This window comes from Oncorhynchus nerka, linkage group LG3 (assembly GCF_034236695.1).
Source record: "Oncorhynchus nerka isolate Pitt River linkage group LG3, Oner_Uvic_2.0, whole genome shotgun sequence".
In the NCBI taxonomy this organism is placed as follows: Eukaryota; Metazoa; Chordata; class Actinopteri; order Salmoniformes; family Salmonidae; genus Oncorhynchus; species Oncorhynchus nerka.
The window spans coordinates 43,449,426-43,476,478 of record NC_088398.1 but is presented as its reverse complement, the minus strand read 5'-3'; the positions used below and the strand labels follow the sequence as shown (position 1 = coordinate 43,476,478).

At 42.2% G+C, this 27,053-nt stretch overlaps 2 protein-coding genes and 1 pseudogene across 5 annotated transcripts; 1 reads left to right on the top strand and 2 right to left on the bottom strand.

The window, feature by feature from the left end:
• LOC135563017 (coiled-coil domain-containing protein 148-like) overlaps nt 1-10,878 on the top strand; it is a 48,616-nt pseudogene extending 37,738 nt beyond the window's left edge.
• On the bottom strand, nt 10,864-14,769 carry LOC115108375 (uridine phosphorylase 2-like). Its single transcript, XM_029632627.2, has 8 exons — nt 13,806-14,769; nt 13,627-13,701; nt 13,377-13,512; nt 13,114-13,272; nt 12,263-12,377; nt 11,943-12,152; nt 11,606-11,752; nt 10,864-11,462 (listed from the first exon to the last, which is right to left on the bottom strand). The coding sequence occupies exons 2-8, from the start codon at nt 13,683-13,685 to the stop codon at nt 11,320-11,322; spliced, it is 969 nt and encodes a 322-aa protein (XP_029488487.1). The 5' UTR covers nt 13,686-13,701; nt 13,806-14,769; the 3' UTR covers nt 10,864-11,319.
• Nucleotides 14,770-14,875: 106 nt separating this feature from the next.
• On the bottom strand, nt 14,876-25,056 carry LOC115108382 (uncharacterized protein C7orf57 homolog). 4 transcript variants are annotated; one of them, XM_029632640.2, is made up of 9 exons: nt 24,912-25,056; nt 24,652-24,704; nt 24,204-24,389; nt 23,020-23,128; nt 22,345-22,441; nt 21,659-21,738; nt 19,072-19,110; nt 15,755-15,855; nt 14,876-15,376 (listed from the first exon to the last, which is right to left on the bottom strand). In XM_029632640.2, the coding sequence occupies exons 2-9, from the start codon at nt 24,686-24,688 to the stop codon at nt 15,363-15,365; spliced, it is 663 nt and encodes a 220-aa protein (XP_029488500.1). In that variant the 5' UTR covers nt 24,689-24,704; nt 24,912-25,056; the 3' UTR covers nt 14,876-15,362. The 4 variants fall into 4 exon arrangements, with proteins under 4 accessions (XP_029488500.1, XP_029488509.1, XP_029488516.1 ...); XM_029632649.2 differs by having other exon boundaries at nt 24,213-24,389; nt 24,912-25,055; XM_029632656.2 differs by lacking the exon at nt 19,072-19,110 and having other exon boundaries at nt 24,912-25,054.
• Nucleotides 25,057-27,053: the final 1,997 nt, after the last annotated feature.

The window sequence follows — 27,053 nt, the reverse complement described above, 5'->3', positions numbered from 1 at the left end:
ATCTAGGATCTAATAGCTGTGCAGCGACGCTCCCCATCCAACCTGACAGAGCTTGAGAGGATCAGCAGTGAAGAATGGGAGAAACCCCCCAAATACAGGTGTGCCAAGCTTGTAGCGTCATACCCAAGAAGGCTCAAGGCTGGTTTTGCTGACAAAGGTGCTTCAACAAAGTACTGAGTAAAGGGTCTGAATACTTATCTAAATGTAATATTTCAGTTTTTGTAAAAAAAAAAAAAAAAATACATTCGCAAAAATGTCTTAATTAAAACCTCTTGGGGATAGTGAGACGCTAGCGTCCCAAGTGGCCAATAGCCTCGGGAAATGCAGTTTTTGCTTTGTCATTATGGGGTATTGTGTGTAGATTGATGAAGGAAAAAACTATTTAATCCATTTTAGAATAAGGCTGTAACATAACAAAATGTGGAAAAAGTCAAGGGGTCTGAATACTTTCCCGAATGCACTGTAAGAGCTTTGTCCGGTACTCATGTATGGGAAGTGTTTGTTTTCCACTCTGGGGTTGTCTGCTTCAGGCAGGGTCACTCAATGTTAGTGTCACGAACCGGCTCAAAGCCTGTAACAAAAGGGAAACAACGTGGAGATAAGGAGTAACAAAACATATATTTATTAAATAAAGTAAACTAAGTACAATATACAATGGTGTGTGTAATCAGTAATCAGTAGTGTAAGTGAGTGTTTTGCATGCATGAATGTGATAATGCAGGGTGTTGAACGGTGCTAAAGCAAACAACCAAAAACCACCAAGATACACAACAAAATCTATAAAGGTGTCTGCATGGAGAGAGTCTCCTCCATGAATGGGGAAGTGGTGATTTATCCTGGGACACACCGGGCCCAGGTGTTTCCCATGTAGCTGAATACCCTCCCAACTCCGCCCACCGGCATCCTAATAAGGAAACAAGAACAAAGAGAGAATACGGCAGACAGAGTGGGAGGGTCGTTAAATGAGTGCTGTTGCAATTACAGCGAACTCATCTAAGACGTAAGGGTGTCATGTAGAAATACCTCTAAACTCATTAGAGCTCAGTCTGGACGAGACGCCACCCACAGCACCTGCTGCTGCAATATCCACAGGCTGCTCATTAACATCAGATGTTAGGACTCACTCTCTCTCGCTCTCGCTAGATTAATTGCAAATGCTTACATTGTCAAAGCAAATGAAATAGATAATAAACAAAAGTGAAATAAAAAGGGCCTCTCGAGTGGCACAGTGGTCTAAGGCACTGCATCATAGTGCTAGCTGTGCCACTCGAGATTCTGGGTTCGAGTCCAAGCTCTCTCGCGGCCGTGAGACCCATGGGGTGGTGCACAATTGGCCCAGCATTGTTCGGGTCAGGGGAGGGTTTGGCCGGCAGGAATGTCTTTGTCCCATCTCATACTAGCGACTCCTGTGGCTGGTCGGGGGTAGTGCAAGCTGATACGGTCGCCAGGTGTACAGTGTTTCCTCCGACACGTTGGTGCGGCTTGCTCCCGGGTTAAGCGGGCATTGTGTCAAGAAGCAGTGTGGCTTGGTTGGGTCGTGTTTCGGAGGACACACGGCTCTCGATCTTCGCCTCTCACAAGTCCGTACGGGAGTTGCAGCGATGGGACAAGACTAACTACCAGTTGGATACCACCAATTGGGGAGAAAAAGGGTACATTTCAACTACAATTTTTAAAAACAAATAAATGTGAAATAAACAAAAAAAATTCACAGCAAACATTAATCTCACAAAAGTTCCAAAGGAATAGAGACATTTCAAATGTCATATTATGGCTATATACAGTGTTGTATAGTTCAAGCATAAAAGGGAAAATAAATAAATATTGGTTATAGTTACAATGGTGTTTGTTCTTCACTGGTTGCCCTTTTCTTGTGACACCAGGTCACAGTCTTGCTGCTGTGATGTCACACTGTGGTATTTCACCCAATCGATATGTGTCTCTAAATGGTCATACAGTTGGCAGGAGGTTAGAAAGCGCAGCTCAGTTTCCACCTTATTTTGTGGGCAGTGTGCACATAACCTGTCTTCTCTTGAGAGCCAGGTCTGCCTACGGCGGCCTCTCTCAATAGCAAGGCTATGCTCACTGAGTCTGTACATACTGTAGTCAAAGCTTTCCTTCATTTTGGGTCAGTTACAGTGGTCAGGTATTCTGTCATTGTGTACTCTCTGTTTATGGCCAAATAGCATTCTAGTTTGCTTAGATCAACTAATTATCTTTTTTGTTTTCTCATAATTTGGTTAGGTCTTATTGTGTTGCTGTCTTGAGGCTATGTTTGTGTTTGTGAACAGAGCCCCAGGACCAGCTTGCTTAGGGGACTCTTCTCCAAGTTCATCTCTCTGTAGGTGATGGCTTTGTCTGAAAGGTTTGGGAATCGCTTCTTTTTAGGTGGTTGTAGAATTTAACGGCTCTTTTCTGGATTTTGGATCATTTGTGGGTGTTGGCCTGATTCTGCTCTGAATGCATGGTGTTTCATGAGGATATACACAGAGGATATTTTTGTAGAATTCTGCATGCAGTCTCAATTTGGTGTTTTTCCCATTTTGTGAGTTATTGGTTGGTGAATGAACCCAAGACCTCACAACCATAAAGGGCAATGGGTTCTATAACTGATTCAAGTATTTTTAGCCAGATTCTAATTGGTATGTAGACTTTTATGTTAATTTAGTTGGCGTAGAAGCCCCTTCTTGCTTTGTCCCTCAGATCTTTCACAGCTTTGTGGAAGTTACCTGTGGTGCTGATATTGAGGCCAAGGTACGTATAGTTTTTTGTGTGCAACGGTGTCTATATGGAATTTATATTTGTGGTACTGGCAACTGGATATTTTTTGGAACGCCATTATTTTTGTCTCACTGAGATTTACTGTCAGGGCCCAGGTCAGACAGAATTTGTGCAGAAGATCTAGGTGCTGCTGTAGACCCTCATTGGTTGGGGACAGAAGCACCAGATCATCAGCAAACAGCAGACATTTGACTTAGGATTCTAGTAGAGTGAGGCCAGGTGCTGCAGATTGTTCTAGTGTCCTCACCAATTCGTTGATATATATGTTGAAGAGGGTGGGGCTCAAGCTGCATCCCTGTCTCACCCCACGGCCATGTGGTAATAAATGTGTATGTTTTTTGCCAATTTGAACCGTACACTTTTGTACATGGATTTCATCATGTCATATGTTTTTTCCCCCCAACACTGCTTCCATCAATTTGTATAACAGACCCTCATGCCAAATTGTGATAAAAGCTTCTTTTTTTAAATCAATTAAAGTATGAGAAGACTTTCCCTTTGTTTTGTTTTGTTTGTGTGTCAATTAGTGTGTGCATGGTGAAAACGTGGTCTGTCGTATGGTAATTTGGTTAAAAGCCAATTTGACATTTGCTCAGTACATTGCCTTCACTGAGGAAATGTATGAGTCTGCTGTTAATGGTAATGCAGAGTATTTTCCCAAGGTTGCTGTTGATGCATATCCCACGGTAGTTATTAGAGTCAAATTTGTCTACATTTTTGTGGATTGGGGTGATTAGCCCTTGGTTCCACATATTGGGGAAGATGCCAGAGCTGAGGAAGATGTTAAAAAGTTTAAGTGTAGCCAATTGGAATTTGTGGTCTGTAAATTGTATAATTTAATTTAGGATACCATCAACAAATCAAATCAAATCAAATGTATTTATAAAGCCCTTCTTACATCAGCTGATATCAAGCAATGCAGGCGTAGAAGCACAGTGGCTAGGAAAAAACTCCCTAGAAAGGCCAGAACCTAGGAAGAAACCTAGAGAGGAACCAGGCTATGAGGGGTGGCCAGTCCTCATAGCCTGTGGAGATTATAACAGAACACAGGTGGAGATTATAACAGAACACGGCCAAGATGTTCAAATGTTCAAAGATGACCAGCAGGGTCAAATAATAATAATCACAGTGGTTGTCAAGGGTGCAACAGGTCAGCACCTCAGGAGTAAATGTCAGTTGCCTTTTTATAGCCAATCATTTAGAGTATCTCGACTGCTCCTGATGTCTCTAGAGAGTTGAACACAGCAGGTCTGGGACAGGTAGCAGGTCTGGGACATCAACACCACAGGCCTTTTTGGGTTGGAGGGTTTGTATTTTGTCCTGTAGATCATTCATTCATTGTAATTGGAGAATCCAGTTGTTAATAGTTGATTTTAAGATTTGTATTTGATCATGTACATCCCTCAAACTCAACTCTGGACCTGGAAGCCAGTTCCACTGAATTATTTTATTGTTCCCCTGTAGTCAGAGCTGAGCATCTGAAACATACCTCTCTCTCTCTCTCTCTCTCTGTCTCTCTCACCACAACAAGGATGACTAGACACTATACTGACAGATTGGAGCCTGAGAGACAACCTCCCACAGGTCTGATCTACGGCCAGCCTGAGGTGCCTTAATGTGAACAAGAAACTCCATATATTTCCAACACTAAGTCAGCGTCCCAAATGGCACCCTATTCTCATAGTGCACTATTCCATAAAGTGCAGTACTCAAAAGTAGTGCACTATATGGAATAGGGTGCCATTTGAGGCCTCAATGTCATTTGATTAAGTCAGGGTTGGGCCTTTCCTCGAAGCTTTCCCCAAACAGACAGACAGCAGCCAGTTGTTGGTTCCTCTCAGGCAGGCAGGCTGATTGATTTGATGATATTACTGGTGCTAATGTGTGATAGACTGTGTTAATGCTTGGCTCTCTTTAGGGGGTTCCTAAGCTCTGTGTTGATGAATCTGTAAATCTGTCTGCCTGTTTGGAATGCAACACTTCACTGCACATCTTGCCACAGGGACCCCGATGCATAACCAACCTGTCACTCACTCCTCAACAACTGTGTGTGTGCGCATGCGTGCTTACTCACACTTTCACAGAGACTGATTGCACATGGAGAGTGTGTGTTTTTTCCACGGGTCTGTTTGTGTGGATGGTACTGTATGTGTTGTGTGTGTGTGTCGCTGTGAGACCACGGTTCTTGGCAGTATGTCATTGATGAAATAAGTGTTGTGCAGGGTAGGGCATAAAGAGCTACAGGTAACTGCCAATATAACGGAAACACTTGAGTAAATGAGGGTTCTGGCAGCTCTGTTGTGTCCCCTTCGAGGGCAAGGTAAACACCAATAAATACACAGGCATTCTGAGTGATCACCTTCATATTGTGAATCACTTCTATCCTGATGGGAGTGGTCTCTTCTAGGAGGGCAATGCCTCCCATCTGTCACGAGATCTCAACCCAATTGAACACTTATGGGAGATTCTGGAGTGGCACCTGAGACAGCGTTTTCCACCTCCTACAAAACCCAAATTAAGGAATTTCTTGTGGAAGAATGGTGTCACATCCCTCCAATAGAGTTCCAGACACTTGTAGAATCCATGCCAAGGTGCATTGAAACTGTTCTGGTGGGTTGTGGTGGCCCAATGCCCTATTAAGACACTTTATGTTGGTGTTTCCTTTATTTTGGCAGTTACCTGTACATTAGGGAAAAGGGACAGTGTGGGAGCAGGATTTTCTGGGTCTCTGTACTGTCCTGAAGTATTCTAACACAGATGTGCTGTGGGGTGCTGTTTCAACACCTCTCTTTGTTTTCCATTCGTCACCAGACTCTGGGGCTGTTACCCAGCTGGGCATCTGGCAATGTGATTTGGTCAAGAGAGGCAAATCACGTATTGGCACTAACCTACGGGCCTCTGTTGTTCTTTTCTGTGTGTGTGTGTGTGTGTGTCTGTGTGTGTGTGTCTGTGTGTATGTGTGTGTGTGGCGAACACTCGCGCTTGATCTTTTGCGTGAGTGTCCGTGCGTGCGTGTCCAGCTGCAGCAATGGCGTGTCTATCAGGAGGAGGTTGCCAGATTGGAGGCAGCTGTTGTTGCCAGGCAGCAGGAGGAAGAGGACAGACCGAGGAGGGAGCAGGAGACTTGGCCATGAGGTCACCGCAGAAAGAAAAAGTCAAGACCCCTTACATCCGACCCTCTCCAGCATATTGCATTGTCACCAGTCATACTATGTTTGAAGTTGTTCTGTGCTCCTCAGATTCTTTGACGGTCTATAATAACAGCTTAGTATCCATTCAATGTTAGTGTGGCCCAGGTTCATTTGAATGTTTTTAACGCCACGGATTATAATGTTGTCAGGGGGAAACGACCTATCTATGTTTGTTAGGCGAGGCGTGGGTCATGATGATTTCCATTAGCTTGATTCATTGTATATTCAGCTGAAGGAGGTAAAATGGTGTGGGTGAGAGTCAGCGTGTGTGTTTTTGTGTGTGTTTGTGCGTGCGTGTTGGAGTGTGTGTGGTCCCTGACCCGCATTGCCCCTGGCATCCCCTCCCCAGGGTGTGTAGTCCTGTTTGATTGCGCCCCTCTTGTGGGGCTTGCTACGGTAGCACGGAACAGCTGGGAGAATCTCTGATTAATGATGTCGTTTAGGCTGAAATGGATTACATACACTTCTCCACCATCATCTTGCAGACAATGAAATATTATCTCATTCATTTGATTTACTCTTATCTGATTTCGCAGTGTCACAATCAATAGTGTTTTCCTCGTGTTGACTCGCTGCGGGCATTGTAAACTTTTGAGTCGCTTTGTGTTGGGATTGTTTGTTTCTTTGCGTACCACAGGTTCACCCAAGATACAGAGGAACAGAGGAAGAGAGAGGAGCTGGAGAGTAGAGGTCAGCAGAGACTGACAGAGCAGAGGAGACGCATGGCAGAGCAAGCTGAGGGCGATAAGGAAAGGTAAGCATGCATCAAGGGTCCTGACTGCAGCGCAGCCTCAAGGACGCTAAAAGAGAGATCTCGACAGTTCACTCCATGGCTTTGGATGATGTTCTGTATGTTATTCTTGGTTTATGTTTAACAATGACTCATTTATGAACGTGTATATACAAGTCCATGACCATTTGAGGGAAACATCCCATGCGTTTCACGAACCACTGGTATGATTCGATGTAGTGTTTTCTCTTCTGTTCGGTACAGCCTCCTCTTTATCCATGGTCCTTGCTAAGATTCTATCCTCCTTTTAAATGCCTGGCATTTAAACCGTGCTAGGAGAAAGAGAGAGATGTTGAGTTAGTCAGGACAGGGTGAGGAGGACAGGGGACTGAGGGGAGGTAAGATGTGAGGGGCAGCTCTCTGGCAGCTCGTAAAGCTCTCCCAGCCTGCAGGGCCGCTTGTGCCACCACAGATAGGTGGTTTCTGTGCTGAGGCTGATGTCCTTGGCCACTTCTCTCCCTTCCCGCTCGCTGTCCCTTCTGCCCTCAGGGTTTAGTTGTGCGAGGAGGTGCTGCTGCAACGCAAGGAGCAGAGGGAGGCGCGGGAGCTCGAACGCCTGGAAGAGAAGAGACAGTCGTCTGGGGGCCCTGAGAAATTAGGTACGTCGCTTATCAGCACTTATTCCCATTAGCTGCCCTGATTGGATCTGCCATGTAAAATGCTATGCCGGGGAAGATTTGTGGAAGGTTTTGACCCACTGTTGGTTTTGAGGCATCACTGCCACTTACTGGTGGGATGGAGAAATACAAGGAAATTACTAGGCAAACATCATATGGTTTTTTTGAAGTGTTTTTCCCACCCTCCACAGTGTCAAGGTGGGAGAAACGGCAGAGTCAGACCCAGAGAGGATGATGGGAGATACGGAGGCGTTTAACATCTCTAGGGTACGTGGGACGCTAACGTTCCACCTGACCAACATCCAGTGAAAGTGCAGGGCGCCAAATTCAAACAACAGAAATCTCATAATTAAAATTCCTCAAACATGCATGTATTATACAACATTTTAAAGATGAACTTGTTGTTAATCCCACCACGGTGTCCGATTTCAGAAAGGCTTTACGACAAAAGCATACCATGCGATTATGTTCGGTCTGCACCTAGACACAAAAAAATACATTTTCCAGCCAAAGAGAGGAGTCACAAAAAGCAGAAATAGAGATCAAATGAATCACTAACCTTTGATGATCTTCGTCAAATCAAATTAAATTGTATTTGTCACATACACATGGTTAGCAGATGTTAATGCGAGTGTAGCGAAATGCTTGTGCTTCTAGTTCCGACAATGCAGTAATAACCAACAAGTAATCAGATGGCACTCATAGGACTTCATGTTACACAATACATGTATGTTTTGTTCGATAAAGTTCATATTTATATCCAAAAATATCTGTTTACATTGGCGCGTTGTTATGTTTTGCCTCCAAAACATCCAGTGAAAGTGCAGAGAGCTATGTCAATTTACAGAAATACTCATCAGAAATGTTGATGAAAATACAACTGTTATGCATGGAATGAAAGATATACTTCTCCTTAACAAACAAAAAATACATAGTTCTCAATCCATCTTTAGGTTTTTATTAGCGAGCTGGACACAGTGAAGAAACTGTATGAATGTAGATCCATTATCCTTCTACGTGAGGGTCGACGCTGGAGACAAGAAGCAGGTACAGGGACAGCGCATTTAGTGAAACAGGACAGGACCAGCGTCTGGACAGGGGAAAAATAACGGCATCCATGCTGACACATGGAATAACGTGAGGAGCAGACAGATAAAGAGGGGGTAATCAACAAGGTAAGGGAGTGCAGGTGAGTCCAATATTGCGCAGTGAAGCGTAATGATGGTGACAGGTGTGTGTAATCAAGGGCAGCCCCCCCCCCCTCTCTGGCATTTAGACGCGTGACATTCTACACAGTTTCGATTTGGTTGTAGTTTTTCTGAATTATATAGTCCCCCTTTCCTGTGATTGTTTTTCATTAAAATGGTCAAAAATATGTATTTTAAATTCATTCTTAGCAAAGAGCAATTTCTTAAGTTAGAATTTTGCTAACTCTCTTTTTGTCACCATGGAAGACCAAAACTCTCTCCCACTAAAACACGCTGAAATTTCAGGCGGTCTTTTCAAACTGCTCTTACACTAAAAGGGCATTATCATCATTTACACAATTCCACAGTATTATTCCAACCTCATAGTGTGGAAATATACACTTAGTGTACAAAACATTAGGAACACCTGCTGACCAGGTGAATCCAGGTGAAAGCTATGATCCCTTATTGATTACACCTGTTAAATCCACTTTAATCAGTGTAGATGAAGGGGAGAAGAGCCTTGAGACATGGATTGTGGATGTGTGCCATTCAGAGGGTGAATGGGCAAGGCAAAAGTGCCTTTGAACCGGGTATGATATTAGATGCCAGGCACACCGGTGTGAGTGTCAAGAACTGCAGTTCTGCTCGGTTTTTCATGTTTAACAGTTTCCCATGTGTATCAAGAATGGTCCACCCCCCAAAGGACATCCAGCCAACTTGACACTACTGTGGGAAGCATTGGAGTCAACATGGGTCAGCATCAATGATACATTTATGAATTGAAGCTGTTCTGGGGGCAAAAAAGGGTGCAACTCAATATTAGGAAGGTGTTCCTAATGTTTTGTACGTTCAGTTTATATAAAACACAGAAAATCACATTTTTGACTCCACTAGGCCTTTAAACATTTTTGTACTATTACATTTGTTTGCTCAAAACTCCCGCAGGCCGGATCAGACCCTCCAGTGGCCCGGATGCGGGCCCATATATTTGACACCGTTGCTTTAAGCGTTTGGTTTTCTCCACTAGTTCCAAAGTTTGTGTCAATGTACTATTTTGTGTTTACTGCTTTTCTGACTCACTGTCACGAAACCCAGAAAATCATTCACAACAATGTTTGACCTGGCTCAACCAAACCTTACCCTCGTGCAGTCAGACGTTCAAGCGGCTTCCCATCAAGGCCAGTGGGTGAATCAACATACAGTCAGTCTGTCTGGTACATTGTGTCATGACTCCGCTGTGCAGGAGAGCACACTGGTCTACCTGCAGCCTATTGTGTAATCAGGCCAGGGACTGTCAGATCATCTCCTCCCAATTGAAATTTGTGATCAACGAACAACTGACCTTGGTTTGAGGCAGGTGAGGAAAGACACGTTTGACTAGAATACCAAAATATCCGAAAGAAAATGACGGACAAGGGTGTAACAGTATCGTCCTCATATTCTTTTTTTGACGCTTTTTTTGACCGTAAAATCCCAAATGGCACCGGTATTTCCAGTGTTCTGCACTTCTTTTGACCAAAGCCCTATTACTACTCTATTCCCTCTGTTGCTTTCCATATTGGGTCTAATCGAAGAGTAAGGATTGAACAGGCCCTGCGGGTAGAAGGACTCCACAACACACTGTATGCCAAGGAGGTTCTCTCTGTAGTCCAGCCACCCAGACCACCTCGACAGGACACTGACTCCACGGGACTCAAGTCTTCCACAAAGAGTGTTTAGCCCTAATTCAATCAAAACCGCTAACCAGTTGTCCAGGAATAAGTCATAATATAAATAGCCTTTTCCCAGGCCAGTGAGAGAGCATATTTGCATATGATATGAAGTTGAATAGCTTTTTACGCAACTTGGAAACCTGGTTGCAGGTACAGGTCATATAGATAAGTGATATTTGTCCACAGAGTTGTCAGTATTTCTTCTTTGGGCTTTTTCTGTGATTGTCAATTCAGACAATGTTGGCTCAACGTTGAACATATTCCTTGCACTATTCCCCATATGCCTCCCTCTGCTATTCATCAACATCTGATACTTCATTGAACACAGAATTTCTGTGTTTTATGCCACTGTGACTTTAGATAAAACTTGCCTGTCATCACGACAAACATTTCATGTATGTTTAGCTGTATATATTTGCTCATTTGACTGTGTAACATCCATGGGTATTGTAACAATATGCTGATTGTACTACGTGTCAGTGCAGGCTGGTCTAGGCCGCAATTCTGTAGTGTCTCATCTCCATTTCGAAGTTAGTCCTTTCTTACTAATCCATGCGGAATAAGAGGATGTGGACCCATATCAGCCAGGCCTGAAATGAATTTATTCATGATTTTAAAATGTCAGGTACAATGAAGTCAGATGTATTTCCATTTCTAAATATATCCCAGCTACACCAGTGCCTAACTCCTGCATGAGTCATTTGATTAAATTTCAGTCAGAGTGCTTCATTTTAAGTCACAGGACTTAATGTCATCCAGAAGTAACACAGACAGACGATTTCATCTACACAGTCAAAGTACTCAGTCACACAATATATAATATCATACAAATATACACAAATACCACACAATTGCATAAGAGCCCACTCTTTGAGCTTCGTTTAAACAAATCAGCAAAATGTATTTTCATGTACTCTTAGAACTCTGTTTAAATAATATCTGATCACATATCAACTTGTCTATATACATATATCCACATATCAGTTGGGACTGTAGCTATATTACACTCCAAGGGCAGCAGAGGTGATCGGAGGGAGCTTAGACGACGAGGCCCAGGCGTTTCTTGATGAAGTGGGCCACCAGAACCTGAGGTCTCTGTTGGTACTCCACCAGCACATCATGAGGGGTGGCGATCTGGTCCCCATCAAAACGGTTCAACAAAGTCACGCATACGACTGCAGCTGCGGAGGAAAAAGGTGAAATCTGTTAGAAATATCAACAAAAAAAAGAAGTGTAAAAACAAAAGCCTTTTTGATTACAGGTTCTCTCTGTCAAAGTTAGTGGCATTGGAGACAGTGGGACTGTCATTTATTTGGAATAATACCTTTGATGCCACAGGCACGACACATGGCTGCGAAGACGGTGGACTCCATCTCAATATTCCTGACTCCCGTGTTAAAGGCTTTCCTCAGGTACTCCAACTTGTCCTCAGTGGAGAAGGAGCAGAGAGCTCCATCCAGCCGACCCTGACCTGGAAGACCACAACAGAAAACAGACTGGGTTAGACCAGAAGGCTAGTAGGCAACATTGGGAATGATCATCCTAAATTTAAAAAAGAGGCAGTCTGCGATTCGAAATACAACAAAACTTGCAGACTGTAGCTTTAACTTAGGGCTTTTGTGTAGCAGAGTGGACAGAGGTGAGTTACGTGATGTGGTTACCTTCATAGAAGTCACTGGTGCACATGGTGTTGCCGATGATGGTGGGCACGTCCTCTAACTCGGAGGAGCACTGCAGCAGCTCCTTGGAGACGCCCACGTCCAGCTCTGTGCTCCTTGTGACCACCTTACCTAGAACCACCTGCTCAAACTGGGCGCGGAAGAAGCAGTCCACCGCCTTGTCTGTGACCACTACTGTTCCTGGTGCCAGACCTGTAAGGGTGACATGACTTTAGAGAGCCATGGCACTCAACTAGATAAACATGTATTAAATGTGTATCAACATTTGAAAGAAGAACGGAAGGGGGACAGTATGCTCTTACCGACTCCACCGGAGGTGCCAATGCGGAAGAGGATGAAGTCGATGCAGCGGGCATGATGCAGCAGTTTGATGAGCTCATGGAGCATGATGGAGATGGAAGGGATGCCCATACCATGCTGCAGAAACAGTGGGGTGAGGTTAACAAAGGTTAACAGAACTGCAGGAAAGCAGTGCTCGGCAGGTGGGGTGGCGAAGGTCACTACGTCCTGGTGTTGTGAAACGCCGACTTGTCGTGCATGCTCTCCCTAACGAGTAGACTGTATCACGGGGACATCCAGACGGTTACCAAATGAGCAATTATTTGTCCATGAAGGCTGCTACCTTACTTGGAGGAAAACATTTGGCCACGTTAGCTTTTGCTGGCGACACCGTGCTACAGCTGCACAGCGGGAAGCAACTCAGGTCGCCAGGCACTCTTCCCACTGGGCACGCACTGGTTGAATCAACGTTGTTTCCACGTCATTTCAAAGAAATTCCTTTGAACCAACGTGGAATAGACGTTCAATTCCGTTCTGGCACAAAAAAATGACTGCTGTGTATCACCCAGATATGTACCATACAATGGGGGTGGTGGTAGAGGTGACTATTGTGGTAGAGGTTACTATTGTAAAGCGCTTTGAGCACCCAGGTAGAACAGCGCTAAATAAATCCAATACACTATTATTAGAAGATACAGCAACACACCAAACTGGACAAACATCTGATAATAACAGAACACCATTTCAGGTGTCAAGTCACTGGCTTACATAGAGAATCTTCACTTCCAAGATGTAAAGTCTTAGAAAGGCTATGGAAAGTCAAGTCAGGTCGTCATCTCGTGCGAGGGAGATGTGTCCTTCGTGCGATACTTACACTGATAGAAAGTACGGGTCCCACTTTGTACATGGAGTAGCGGTCGGTTCCCTCACAGATGTCTGTGACGTCATCCATGTTTCCGGGCAAGGCCAGCTCCTGGTGAATGAACTGAGCAAAGGACCTCATCCGATTGGCACTGCCGCCGACGCACACAAACTTCACGGGGGAGACAGAGAGGCCGTTGTAATTCCTTCGTCTATGAGACTAGCTTCCATGAATCAGGTACTTGCGCCTATTTTGTCTGGGTAACTTTCACAAACCTTGATGTCTCCGAACATCTCAGGTAGGTTGTGGGTCTTGGTCCCCAGGTTGAAGTGATAGAGAATGTCCTCTTCCATTGTATCCAAATGGGGGTTCTTCACATGGATCTGGGGGTTCTTGAAAGGGACCTCGGGTCTGTAATATCATTGACACGAGAGAGCACATGACAATTGCATAACAGAAGGTTCTTTAGTGCAGGACAATAACCAGTACTATAATAAAACCTCAAAGTAAAATACATATACTCACTCGATATATTCAGAATGGTCATTGACAGTCCCTATACCATTCAGTAAAATAGGTGACATAGTTGTTCGCTGTATCCTAAAAGAAATATGAAGAAAACATTTACAATTGCTATCAACTGTTGAATTATGACACAATATCTATAGCCACAATATTACTACAGCCACAAGTGCAAAATATACCTTTCAGGCTAGAAAGGTTCTTCTGAATTCAAAGGGTAATATTCTCTGTTGTGCTGTGTAGCAGTTCCTAAATACTCTTTTGCCCGTCTCTGCCTCTTGGGCTGATATAACTTTGACCTGTGACTTCTCTCAGGAGTGATTGGTTGGGGAGGGAAGGGTAGTGACTGTCTGGTCCAGTCATTGGTCTGGTCTCTCCCACTGAAACATGAAGTGATCTCAAACAAACACTAACTTAGACAGACAAACTTTCCAAATACTTGGCCCAGATCCAAAGTCATGACTCAAAACAGTATATATATATATAATACATTTTTAAAAACCTATTCATTACTTCGGTGGTGAAAAATACTGTACAAGGGCCATGCAATTGAAATTGAGTGAAATGGTTAAAAAGCCAAGTCAATGTTCTGATTGCCAGGTGCATTCAACCATTCTCAAACCATTCAACCATTCTCAAACCATTCAACCATTCTCAAAACATTCAACCATTCTCAAAACATTCAACCATTCTCAAAACACGATGAATGTTGTTACACAAACAAAAATGGCTGTCCTGGCCAGTTTTCAAACACGAACTAGACTGTTACGTAATTGTCACAGAATCCCGGGCATCTCATGACGTTCAGGTTCCAAACCAATTGAGTGTGCACAAATATTTGACTGTGTGTGTGTATCATCAAAACATATTACCTTCACCGGTTGTTTTAGATATGCCGCATATCCTAGTCATTTGTTTAAAACATTCTTTAATTTTTTAAATTATATAACCTTTTATTTAACTTAGGCAACTTTTTTAATCATTTACGGGGAGAAATATGTCCGATGATATTGTATATTCACTTTGTATCCTGTGTCAATTACGTCGGTAGAACACAATTTCCACTATGACAACAGTGGAAAAGAGGAAGGAAGAATTATGTAAGTCAATTCATAGAGATCTCAGGTTTCTGGAACAATCTAGCTACGAGTCACACTTCAACTAATACATGTCTAGATACCATTTCAAATGGTAATGAGTGCTTCATTGAGCTTCATTAAGCACACAAAGAGAATGAGAACACATCCAAAGCTTCCATGCACAACACATTTATTTTCTTTAAAACAAATCTTTATAGCAACCATAACGAGGCACACACACACAAAAAAAGACATAACACTTCAAAACAGCAGGCATTTTTAGAGGAGCCCTTCTAAGCCATAGACACCTTTTAAAAGTAAACCATCATTCCCCAAACTACAACAGATGAACAAGAGCATAGCTCAGGCTAGTACATTAGCTGTTAGTGTTACAGTGAAAATGCAGTTCATTAGCAACTTCAGGCACAGAACAGAGTGGGTCTGTGAGCGCAATCTAACAATCAAGTTTTGCAGTTGTGTATACGTCTAGGGACAAGCATAAACATGTAGCATGACAAGAGTGCCTTAACTCTGACTTGAACCTAAACGAACTGCTTTTAATCGATCTATGAGCGGTTGTGAACAGGCAAAACCTGGTGAAGGAACGTTGTGGAGGAGAACATTGAGGAGTCAGTCGTGCGTCACTGCCTTTGCTCCTTTCTACTCCTTGGAACCTGCAGGAATACACACAAGTTCATTTGTGTGGGTGCCCCCCACACACACACACATTTTGATTTGCAGTCCCACCCCATGATCACTGATAACAATGCAAGTCACGATTTCCCCGACTGATTTATCGACAGGCATATCATCTTGTCTGAATGGAACACCCGTTGAAATTTTGCAACTCTACTTCGGTGTCCTTTGTATCAATTATGTAGATCTATACATGATTTATTGTAAAAATAAATCTATATGACTTCATATACATTCAATATTTTATTAGTTAGTCTATGTGGCATGTGCTTCTGAGCAATGAGCCAAATTGCCAACTGAATTCAAAATGACCTTGAAGTTCCAACATCAACCCACTGTCACAAACAGCTACTTACTTGATGAATGCGTATTTGGTGCCCCTTTCTGGTCCTCTAAATAGCCAAAGCTCAAGAGCGTAGACATGTTGACAGGGGTCGAATTCTGAGATTTCTGAGATCTGCAAGACCAAAATGCAAGCATTTAAAACACAGCGGGGGGACAAAATGGGGCCTAAATAAAATGCGGAAAACAAAACACTGAGCTCTTGAACATTTAGAGCTAGTGGAGGGTTCAAAACCATAAAAAACGTGGGAGAATCTGCCAGCTGATGGTAATATTGATATGGTGAGGGGAGAGTACACTAACGGCGGCAGGGTAGCCTAGTGGTTCGAGCGTTGGACTAGTAACCGTAAAGTTGCAAGTTCGAATCCCAGAGCTGACAAGGTACAAATCTGTCGTTCTGCCCCTGAACAGGCAGTTAACCTACTGTTCCTAGGCCGTCATTGAAAATAAGAATTTGTTCTTAACTGACTTGCCTAGTAAAAAAAAAAGAAAACAGCAAACACTGAATATGGACCCTGAAAACACTTACCTCTAACTGAGATACAGTTGAACTAATAAATGTTTTTGTACCCTACAAAATGGGTCAACAATATCTTCACGTCCTTTTATTCATTATGGTTCTAATAATGTATTGACTGTGAAGCCGTAGCCATCTCTGACAATGTTGTACGCTTAAGAGACATCTCTGTAGGCCTATGTTTAACAGATCGATGTCACAGGTCACTGACAGGTGGCAAATGTAAAAAAAAATAAAAAAATAAACATTTGCTCAATGACTTGCATTGTAGAGTAAAGACCACATTGGTAGCAAAAACAAAGTCAGGGGAGGTCATGTCATCACACTATTTGAAGCTAGCGATCTGTCTGTTGATGTATTGGTTCATATAGCTAACTGAGCTGAACGTTTGTGAGGACATCTGTACTCTTTCATCAGTATTATTTGCAGACAGGCAAGTCTGGCATTGGCCCATAGTGTTAGAGGACCCATTTCTGCATGGACATTGCCATTTAGATCTTCCACCATGTTGAAGTAGTTAAATGGGTGGGGATTCCTATGGGCTGGGAGCGATCAGATAATGTTTAGAGCATTGTCAACTAGTGACTCATAACCCGCAGTCCCCTTTGTTTTATCAGTAGGGCGGTGATTCATAATCGCAGTCCTCTGAAGGGCGGGTAGGAGTCGGGTTGAATAAAGAGATAACAATGCATTAGAAATCCCTAAATATAGCCTCCCGGGTGGCGCAGTGGTTAAGGGCGCTGTACTGCAGCGCTAGCTGTGCCACCAGAGACCCTGGGTCCGCGCCCAGGCTCTGTCGTAACTGGCCGCGACCAGGAGGTCCGTGGGGCAACACACAATTGGCCTAGCGTCGTCCGGGTTAGGGAGGGCTTGGCCAGTAGGGATATCCTTGTCTCATCGCGCACCAGCGACTCCTGTGACGGGCTGGGCGCAGTGCGAGCTAACCAAGGTTGCCAGGTGCACGGTGTTTCCTCCGACACATTGGTGCGGCTGGCTTCTGGGTTGGAGGCGCGCTGTGTTAAGTTAACTTGGGAGAGTTTTTTTTAACGCCGGTCCACTGAGGCAAAAAGGACAATGTTGGAGTTTAATTCAATAAGAAGAAAAAAATAAGTAGCGGAACGGAGTTGAAAATAAAAAGAAGGGTCAGGAAAGCAACGTTTGGGAAAGATTTGGTGACGTGCTAGAAGAGGATGATAGCAGTGCCGACTACATTATGTTTGATGACTGTGATGGTTTAGACAAATTCGAGAGCCAAAAGACGGGGACTTCAAATATGGCACCTCGAGGGAATTGTAGCCAGATGGGTTAAATGGAATTGTAACCTAACTGAAAACTGACTGTAGGTCTATAAGCTCTCACTTAGCCTAATATAATATTAACTCCTGCAGAATTGAGCACTTATTGCAGTAAAGTGATACACCAAATGTACATTTGGACTCTGGAACAGGAGTAGAGAAATATGACTTTCTTTCAGCATCTTGAAATAATGAATGCGCGGTTAGGGACCGTCTGTAAAGGTGCCATCTTTATCAGCGTCATAAAAGCTGATAGTATTCCAACCACATAAAATATGCATCCGAAACAAACTTAAATCTTATCAGAAACATGTTGGGTTGTTTTCACTGCTTTTCATTTCAAAATGATGTCATTTGGACATTTTGCACGGAAAGTCTATCCTTTTTTTCTTGTTGCTAATGCATTTTCTTCCAGTTCCCAAACGTCTGCTGCACGAGAGAAGCATAGATGAAAGGGGAACTTAACCGACGTCAACTAGATTGAATTCATTGATTTGTTACATTGATGTTATAAATCACATTGATGATATTATTTCAGGGTTTATTTAATCTCCTAGTGCAGTAATGACTGAAGAAAAGCTGTCCAATCATAGGCAAGTTGAAAAGCAGAAACATATCAAAAATAGTCTGGAAAAAAAGAAATTCGGCACCCCGCCAAAAAAATCGTTCCGTCGTCACTGACTGTAGATCACATTTTCTATCAGCCTATTTGCGGAGTTAGGGTCCCAGATTTAGTCGGGCGGTTGCGGATGGATTATTAGGAATTGCAGGTGGGTCCGGGTGAACAAACAGCTGACCCATGCATCACTATTGTCTACTTCTTCAAGTTGGTTTAATAATGGTTTGTAAATGTCATCGTCATCTGGTGCCACAGTAGATCAATGACAAGATTTGGTTCAGGTCGCCGGCACTGCAGGTGGTGGTAAATCACCATTATTAGCTTTGTGCTTTTTTCAAACACAAAAGAAAAACCGACTACTTCAAAATGGAGATGGCCTCAATGGCGCTGCCCGTGCTGTTACAGATGCCATAACGGGACAAATAGAAAGACGAGCCCTTTAACTAACTCTATTCCTTGGCCACATCACATCGGCCTTATCCATTCTAACAAAGTATGGGGCAGGGGTTTTGGGCAGTGCTATATTGTATGAGAACTAGGGAGGCCAGGTTCAAGAGTACCACAACAAATATTGTCAGCACATTGAATCTGCAAGCTTCTGGAGAGACAAAGGTGCAATCTGGGATGTTTGCGCCCGATTTTGGTCACCAAAATGAATGATATGAGGACAATACCTATTGATTCTTGAATGATGTCAAAAGAAAATCGTATAACATAACTTGCCTCATGAGCTTGTGAGTAAAACGGTCCCTTCTTAACTTAAAATTGAATGTTGTTTTAATCCATTATTTTTAAACAAATGCCTTTGTTAACAATATATGGCTTCAAACATTTTAAAAACTATATTGATGATACCATTGAAGTGCATCCAAAGCGGTCTGTAAATGTTAAAATAGTTACATTTCTTCAGCCCCATCAATTGGTAGCGGGGCTGCTGGGCTGAAACACAAATACACCAAGAGTGTAGCTTTAATTAACACTCATAAACTGTTGCGCTTGGTAAATTACCCTACTTTTCACATTGCAATCTATGTGTCACATTTAATGCAAAAAATGTTGCCATGTGGCAACATACCATTTCTCTTCATCCACTTGCTTCCATGAATGAAGAAATACAAACACCATTGAACTTGACAAAAAGGGGGAGCCTTACACTAGCCAATGAGTTCCTTTGGTGAAGTCACATGACATGCAACTCCTCTCCAGATCACATGCTAGTGGGAATAAGGAAACTCTGACATTTCTGACTTGCTAACTGGTTGAACTTCAACTTGTTAGCAAGTCGGAAATTTCAGAGTTTGAACTAGCCGCGAAGGCAGAAATAGTTAGCTGCTACTGAAATGCCCCAGAAATTGTTCTCATAAAACTGAGTGTACACATTTCCTTCAATAAAAAAATGGAAACTCAAACTTGGGTGATAAACATTAAATCAAAATTTCGAAGTATTTGTTCTTAGGAAACGGATCAAATGCATTTGTTGCCAAATGGAAACAAGTCGGCCCTGGAAGTCAAAGGCAAAAGACAGTGAAAATGGCATTTTCTGTCATTTTTAAGTAATATTGGCATGAGTCATATGATTTTAACATATTTTTTGTAAAGATAAAATATGGCCAAACAATGTTTTTATAAACGCATGAATAATACAGTACAATACTGCTTTAATAAATGTACAATATCATTTGTAAAAATATGGCCAGTGAATTATTTTTTCAAGATAACAATTTGTTATGAATAAAAACAATAATTATAATTCAAATACCTCATTTATATTAGAAACCAACATTTATGATTTTTGTAGTTACCGTTGTCATACAGTGTTTCCATATCTAACATTTTTTTAATCAAATGGATTTAGTATTTGTATATTTAAGGCCATTTTATATACGAAAAACTAATCCAACATTTGTTTGCATAGTTCTTTCATAATGTGTGCAGTAATTGAGTACACTATTTTGGGGCGATATGCAGCTTAGACGAGACTTACATTTTTAAAGTTAGAAACAAACTATGTTCATCCTGTATAGGCCTAAGAGCTGGCCCCTGTTCTATCAAAACCGGTAAGCGGCAACAAATTATATATTTTTCCCATATTACCAGATAGTGACCAATGACTTTCTTGGTAGGCTACTGTTTTAATTTTTGTTACAAGCCGTGTTTCGTTTAAAGGCTGTGTAAAGTTCATTTGTTTCAATGTACCGGTAGGCACCTGCGGCTTATAGACATGTGCGGCTTATTTATGTACAAAATATATATATTTTTTTATAATTCAGTGGGTGTGGTTTATATTCAGGTGCGCTTAATAGTCCAGCAATTACGGTACTTCAAACACTTTGTCACAATTTTTTTTGAATGAACACAGAAATGCTGTTACCAGTTTTTTTTCCCACATTACAAAACAGTACTTCATAATTATTTGTATTCTTACAGTACAAAGAATCCCATATCATTGACAATCAATAGGAATTACATACTGAACTCATGTGTGTTTGACCTCTATTTCTATTTGACATTAACTATTTGAATGTAAATATACGGACAAAAATATAAACGCAACATGTATAGTGTTGGTCCCATGTTTCATGAGCTGAAATTAAAGATCACATACATTTTCCAAACACACAAAAAGCTTCTCTCTCTCAAATTTTGTGCACAAATTTGCAGACCATCCCTGTTTGTGAAAATGTCTCCTTTGCCAAAATAATCCATCCACCTGACAGGTGTGGCATATCAATAAGCTGATTAAACAGCATAATCATTACACAGGTGCACCTTGTACTGGGAACAATAAAAGGCCACTCTAAAATGTGCAGTTTTGTCATAACACAATGCCACACATCTCAAGTCTTGAAGGAGCGTGCAATTGGCATGCTGACTGCAGGAATGTCCACCAGAGCTGTTACCAGATAATTTAATGTTAATTTCTCTACCATAAGCCACCTCCAAAGACATTTTAGAGAATTTGGCAGTACGTCCAACCGGCCTCACAACTACAGACCACGTGTAACCACGCCAGTCCAGGACCTCCACATCCAGGTTTCTTCAACTGCGGGATCATCTGACCAGCCACCCAGACAGCTGATGAAACTGAGGAGCATTTCTGTCTGTAATAAAGCCCTTTTGTGGGGAAAAACCCAATCTGATTGGCTGAGCCTGGCTCCACAGTGGGTAGGCCTATGCCCTACCAGGCCCACCCATGGTTGCACCCCTGCTCAGTCATGTGAAATCCATCGATTAGGGCCTAATGAATTTATTTCAATTGACTGATTTCCTTATATGAACTGTAAGTCATTAAAATCGTTTAAATTGTAGCGTTTATATTTTTGTACAATATATATATATATATATATATGAATCTTTGAGCCTATAACAGAGAGTTGTAAAGGTACCCAAGCTGCCTGGAGCTGCACTCTGCTGTGCTGTGAATGAAAAAGTATAACATTGCCATCTTGTGGATATATGGTGTAAACATTTCAATGGGGTCACTCACGTTTTCTTGAAATTGCCTGCTGCATCTTCATTCTTTCCTGATGCTAAGGACAAGTTCTCCATCTGGCTGTTGGGAGAGATCTGACAGCAAAAACAAAAAGTGTCTTGAATAGTCATTTGTCATCTGGAATCACGTCAGGGTTGAACACGGGGTGAAAGATGGATTGAACACGGGATGAAACCCCCTATTTCAGTTGGCAACATCAGCTTCTATTGGACATTCTATGTCACTTTCTTCTCTATCACTGCAACTGCAAGAGAGGAATCTGATAAATGTAGAATAATTCAAATATGGTAAACGCCAGTGACAATTTGATGCTAATCAAATACATTTCAGCAACAAATGGGGATATAGCCAAAGATGGTGGTATAGTGGTTGGTTATAAGTTCACTAGATACGGTAGGTGTTGAGTCTGAGAACTCTATTCCATGGTTAGCTAATATTTGTAATGAGCTAAAAACATGTAGCTTTTCATGATACTAGGCAGGTGATATCATGCTGTCAAAAGGGAAGTCAATGTCCAAAATAATCTAAACAGGTCTGTCTGCATACTGGACTTCGAAGACCTCAGAATAAACTATTAACTAAATTTATCGTAGCACAATATGATATGAACGGGGAAGTATTGTTACATTTGCTGGGTAGCGCATCATCAGAAGTGAAATTGCAAGGATTTCTCCATTCACCTTCTCTTTGTCATCAAAGTCCCTTTCCCAAGTTGACTTATTATCACTCCCAAAGGGAGCATTAGTTGACATGTAGTTTTGAAAGCTCTCGGTTGGGCTGGAAGAAAGACAAATTTACAAATGTCAAATGACCCATTATACTAATAATAGCCTTAGCCTGTATAACTGGGCTGCATTCAGCAGGACTCAACAGTGTGCAATGTTTGATACGTCAGAGACGGCGGATGTTCTGAAGAACTAGTTGAAGGATGTTGTGATAACAGTGGCCCAGAGGCTGAATGTGCATACTGTGCTCTGCATGGGTTTTGCGATATCAAATGGTAACCACGCCCATATTGATCAGCCCACACTCCACCACACCCACCAAACGGGAGCAAACACACAAAGGCTGTTGAAGAACGGTGTGCACCGTTTGGGGGAAACGTGTCATTCAATACAAACCGCCAAGCAATATGGCAAAACATTTAACAAACTGAACACACCCCTGTTTTACAATAGGCTACAACAACCATACAACCTCAAACAAATATGAAATTTGGATGATCAATGCACACAAACCATCTTGGCCTGGCTAAGTAGACATAAATTACTAACAAACTAACTTCACAAATTGATTATTTTTTAATCCAGAGTAACCGTCATTATTCTCATTTTAATTAGCCTTTTTGGCTGTACCTTGCTTGCTCTTGAGCTTTTGGAGATCCAGAGAACCAGTTTGGAGCTTTGTAAGATGATGCAGAATTAGGTTTGGTGTCCAAATTGGTCTCCTCGTGCCACAATAAACCTGTAAATGAATGAAAAGAACTTGGTTACCAATGTTGTACACTACAGTGGTTCCCAAACTGTGGGGTGTGCCCCAGGGATCAGCAGGGGGGGGGGGCTTTTTAAAGGAAATCAGTCTGGCAACTTACTCTTTAAAGTTGTAATAGTAAAATGCACAAGCCACAAGTTTGAAATTGGGTAGCGCATCATCAGTTTTCCTCTTGTCATGTAGGTCATTGCATACCTTAGGGACCTTTACTATTGCATCTTAGCCACATTATCACTGCTCATCCATATTTTATACTTATATATTCTTACCCCCATTCCTTTACTAGATTGGGTGTATTAGGTTTTGTTGTAGGATTTGTTAGATATTAGGTTGTGTTGTGGAATTGTTAGATATTACCTGTTACAGATACTGCTGCACTGTCGGATCTAGAAGCATAAGCATTTCACTACGCCCACAATAACATCTGGTAAGCATGTGTATGTGACCAATAAAATTTGATTTGGAGCTATTTATAACTTGTCTGAGATGAGTGATGTTCCCTAATACTGGGGCCTGCGTGGAAAAGTTTGGGAACCCCTGGTATACTTAAGCAATAACCCCTGGTTAAGTACAAAGGGGTTGTGGTATATGGCCAATATACCATGGCTAAGGGCTGTTCTTAACGCACGATGCAATGCAGAGTGCCTGGATACAGCCCTTAGCCGTTGTATATTGGCCATATACCACAACCCCCCGGGTTGCCTTATTGGCATTATAAACTGGTTACCAACGTAATTAGAGCAGTAAAAATAAATATGTTTTGTCATACCAGTGGTATACGGTCTGATATACCATGGCTGTCAGCCAATCAGAATTCAGGGCTCAACCCACCCAGTTTATAATACTAGCTATTTGCTAGTTAACGACAAAAAAATGTTTTAAAGTGTCTCGCTAGGCCATCCTTACAAACTGGATGGGTGTGTCATTTTACCTAGCTGCACTTTTTTACAGTCTATGAGCTAGACAGATAGCTAGCTATAACTTACTTCATTTCCACAGATGAAAGGGGAGATAATAGTCTTTGTTATTTCTAGGTCAAACAGAATACCGTTTTTACCCCTCTGTCCTCCTTGTTTAGCCAGTTTAGTATAAGCAGAATCGGACTCATTAACTCCAGTACGGCGTCCTTTAGTCCTCTCCTCAGGACCATTGTTAGCATCGTCAGACAGCCCAGGAATCTGGGAAGTCGGGGCAGCTTTTGTTGAATCATCATCACCATCACCATTGCCAACGCCTAAAATAAAAAACACACACAATTATAAAGGCTTTGCTTCAAGTTATTGCTAGATCGTTAGCTAACGTTAGCTACTTCAACTAGCTAGCACCTTCACCTGGTAACTTTACATCTTAGAGGCTTGTTAGAATAAGAGCTGTAACGTTAGCTAGCTAGCCAAGAGTCAGAATCAGAGATATTAGCTAGGCCTTCACAGCTAACGGTAGTTAGCTACGTTAGCTAGCTAGTCAGCTTTGCACATTTGAAGACCAATTGTACTTGCCATTGTCATTTTGTCGGCGATCTGTGTCAGTGTTCATGTCTACTGTTGTCTTTCTGTTGAAAAAAGAACGCAGTACATTGTCATCCTAGCGTACACTGCTGGTCAAATTGCTAGCTCGGTAATTACGTTAGCTTAGCAATAAGGCGTTGCCAGCTAGCGTTAGCAGCTAGCTATACGTGTTCGTTTTAGTACATGGGTGTAAGTGTAGGTAGCTAGTAAGTTAATGTGAGGTTCAAGCATCATTGCAAAACATTACTTACATTACCAGCTATACTGCGTTTGCAAATCTGGACACCGGCAAAAATAGTGCGGAGAAAACCCGAGTATGGATTTCGAGCTAACTTGCAGGGAGTGACAAAACAAACGTCTGACTGTGTCGAGAGTTTTGTTACTATGGAAACAGGGCTGGAGCGTTACTTTTTTAGGAATGTGTTCAATAACCTTTTTTCGTTAATGGGTTTAAAAACAGATATGATGTGAAATTCATTTGAATTAGAGCTGATATCTATATTTAGTTTTTGACTGTTTATTAAATAATTAAATAAATAAAATATTTAAATTATGAATAATCCACCAAACCCTTTATCTGCTACTTATTGTAGCCTATCCATAACCCACAATATAGTTGAACAAATTTGTTCAAAATATATATATTAAAAAAATAATAAGAATATTTTATCTTCTGCTTTATTATTTGAATACCTTGTAGCTAGACCTCTATTATGCCTAGTATTAAAACATTAGGCTAATTTTCCATGAATGGGCTTGCAATGCAGAAAATGAAGACAACATCTTTCCTCCCATCTCTATGGAAGCTCGTTCCGGCCACCAAAAAATGAAAATCTGACTACAAGTTATAAGATACTAAGTCATTATTATGAGATAGTATGTCCTAATTATGAGATATGTGAGTCATTTTTATGAGATAAGCAAGTCATATTTGTGAAATAGTATAGTCATTATTATGAGATAGTAAGTCGTTATTATGAGAGTAATTCATTATTATGAGCTAGATAGTCATAACTATGAGATAGTAGGCCATTATTATGAGATATGTGAGTCATAATTATGAGATACTAAGTCATAATAAGGAGGTACTAAGTCATTTTGTTGATGTGAGTTGGTGTCTGTTTGATGACATCTGGTTGACATCAGATTTAATTAAAGACATGCTCCGGAACTTTGGCGACTACTAAGTGTATTTTACACATCCCGCTTTGGGCGAATAATCCAGGTGGCCATTTGATTGTCTGTTCAGGAATCTAATGGCTTGTGGGTAAAAGCTGTTGAGGAGCCTTCTAGTTTGATGGTGATGTGGACATCAAGGAACTTGAAGCTCTCAACCTGCTCCACTACAGCCCCGTCGATGAGAATGGGGGCGCACTCAGTCCTCCTTTTCCTGTAGTCCACAATCATCTCCTTTGTCTTGATTACATTGAGGGATAGGTTGTTATTCTGGCACCACCCGACCAGGTCTCTGACCTCCTCCCTATAATCTGTCTCATCGTTGTCGGTGATCAGGCCTACCACTGTTGTGTCGTCTGCAAACTTAATTATGGTGTTGAAGTCGTGCCAGGCCATGCAGTCGTGGGTGAACAGGGAGCACAGGAGGGGACTGAGCATGCACCCTTGAGGGGCTCCAATGTTGAGGATCAGTGTGGCAGATGTGCTGGTACCTACCCTCACCACCTGGGGGCAGCCCGTCAGGAAGTCCAGGATCCAGTTGCAGAGGGAGGTGTTTAGTCCCAGGATCCTTAGCTTAGAGATGAGCTTTGAGGGCACAATGGTGTTGAACGCTGAGCTGTAGTCAATTAATAGCATTCTCACATAGGTGTTCCTTTTGTTCAGGTGGGAAAGGGCAGTGTGGAGTGCAATAGGGATTGCATCATCTGTGGATCTGTTTGGGCGGTATGCAAATTGGAATAGGTCTAGGGTTTCTGGGATAATGGTGTTAATGTGGGCCATTACCAGCCTTTCAAAGCACTTCATGGCTACGAACGTGAATGCTACGGGTCTGTAGTCATTTAGGCAGGTTACCTTAGTGCTCTTGGGAACAGGGACTATGGTGTTCTGCTTGACACGTGTTGGTATAAAGACTCAATCAGGGACATGTTGAAAATGTCAGTGAAGAGACCTGCCAGTTGGTCAGCACATGCTCGGAGCACACGTGCTGGTAATCTGTCTGGCCCAGCACCCTTGTGAATGTTGACCTGTTTAAAGGTCTTACTCACGTTGGCTATGGAGAGTGTAATCACACAGTTGGCTGGAACAGCTGTTGCTCTCATGCATGCCTCAGTGTTGCTTGCCTCAAAGCGAGCATAGAAGTGATTTTGCTTGTCTGGTAGGCTCTGGTAGGCTCGTGTCACTTTGTAGTCTGTAATAGTTTGCAGGCCCTGTCACAT

What these genes read in the sequence shown, in the direction of transcription:
- LOC115108375 (XM_029632627.2), bottom strand. Translation starts at nt 13,685, where the DNA reads ATGTCACCTATTTTACTGAATGGTATAGGGACTGTCAATGACCATTCT. An exon ending in AGATGTTCGGAGACATCAAG is followed by an intron (nt 13,273 to 13,376) that starts GTTTGTGAAAGT and finishes TCCCCCGTGAAG; the next exon opens with TTTGTGTGCGTCGGCGGCAG. An exon ending in GACCCGTACTTTCTATCAGT is followed by an intron (nt 12,378 to 13,113) that starts GTAAGTATCGCA and finishes CTGTTTCTGCAG; the next exon opens with CATGGTATGGGCATCCCTTC.
- LOC115108382 (XM_029632640.2), bottom strand. Translation starts at nt 24,688, where the DNA reads ATGAACACTGACACAGATCGCCGACAAAATGACAATG. An exon ending in AGGACAGAGGGGTAAAAACG is followed by an intron (nt 23,129 to 24,203) that starts GTATTCTGTTTG and finishes ATTCATTTACAG; the next exon opens with GTTTATTGTGGCACGAGGAG. An exon ending in ATTGATGGGGCTGAAGAAAT is followed by an intron (nt 15,856 to 19,071) that starts GTAACTATTTTA and finishes TTGGTCTTGCAG; the next exon opens with ATCTCAGAAATCTCAGAATT.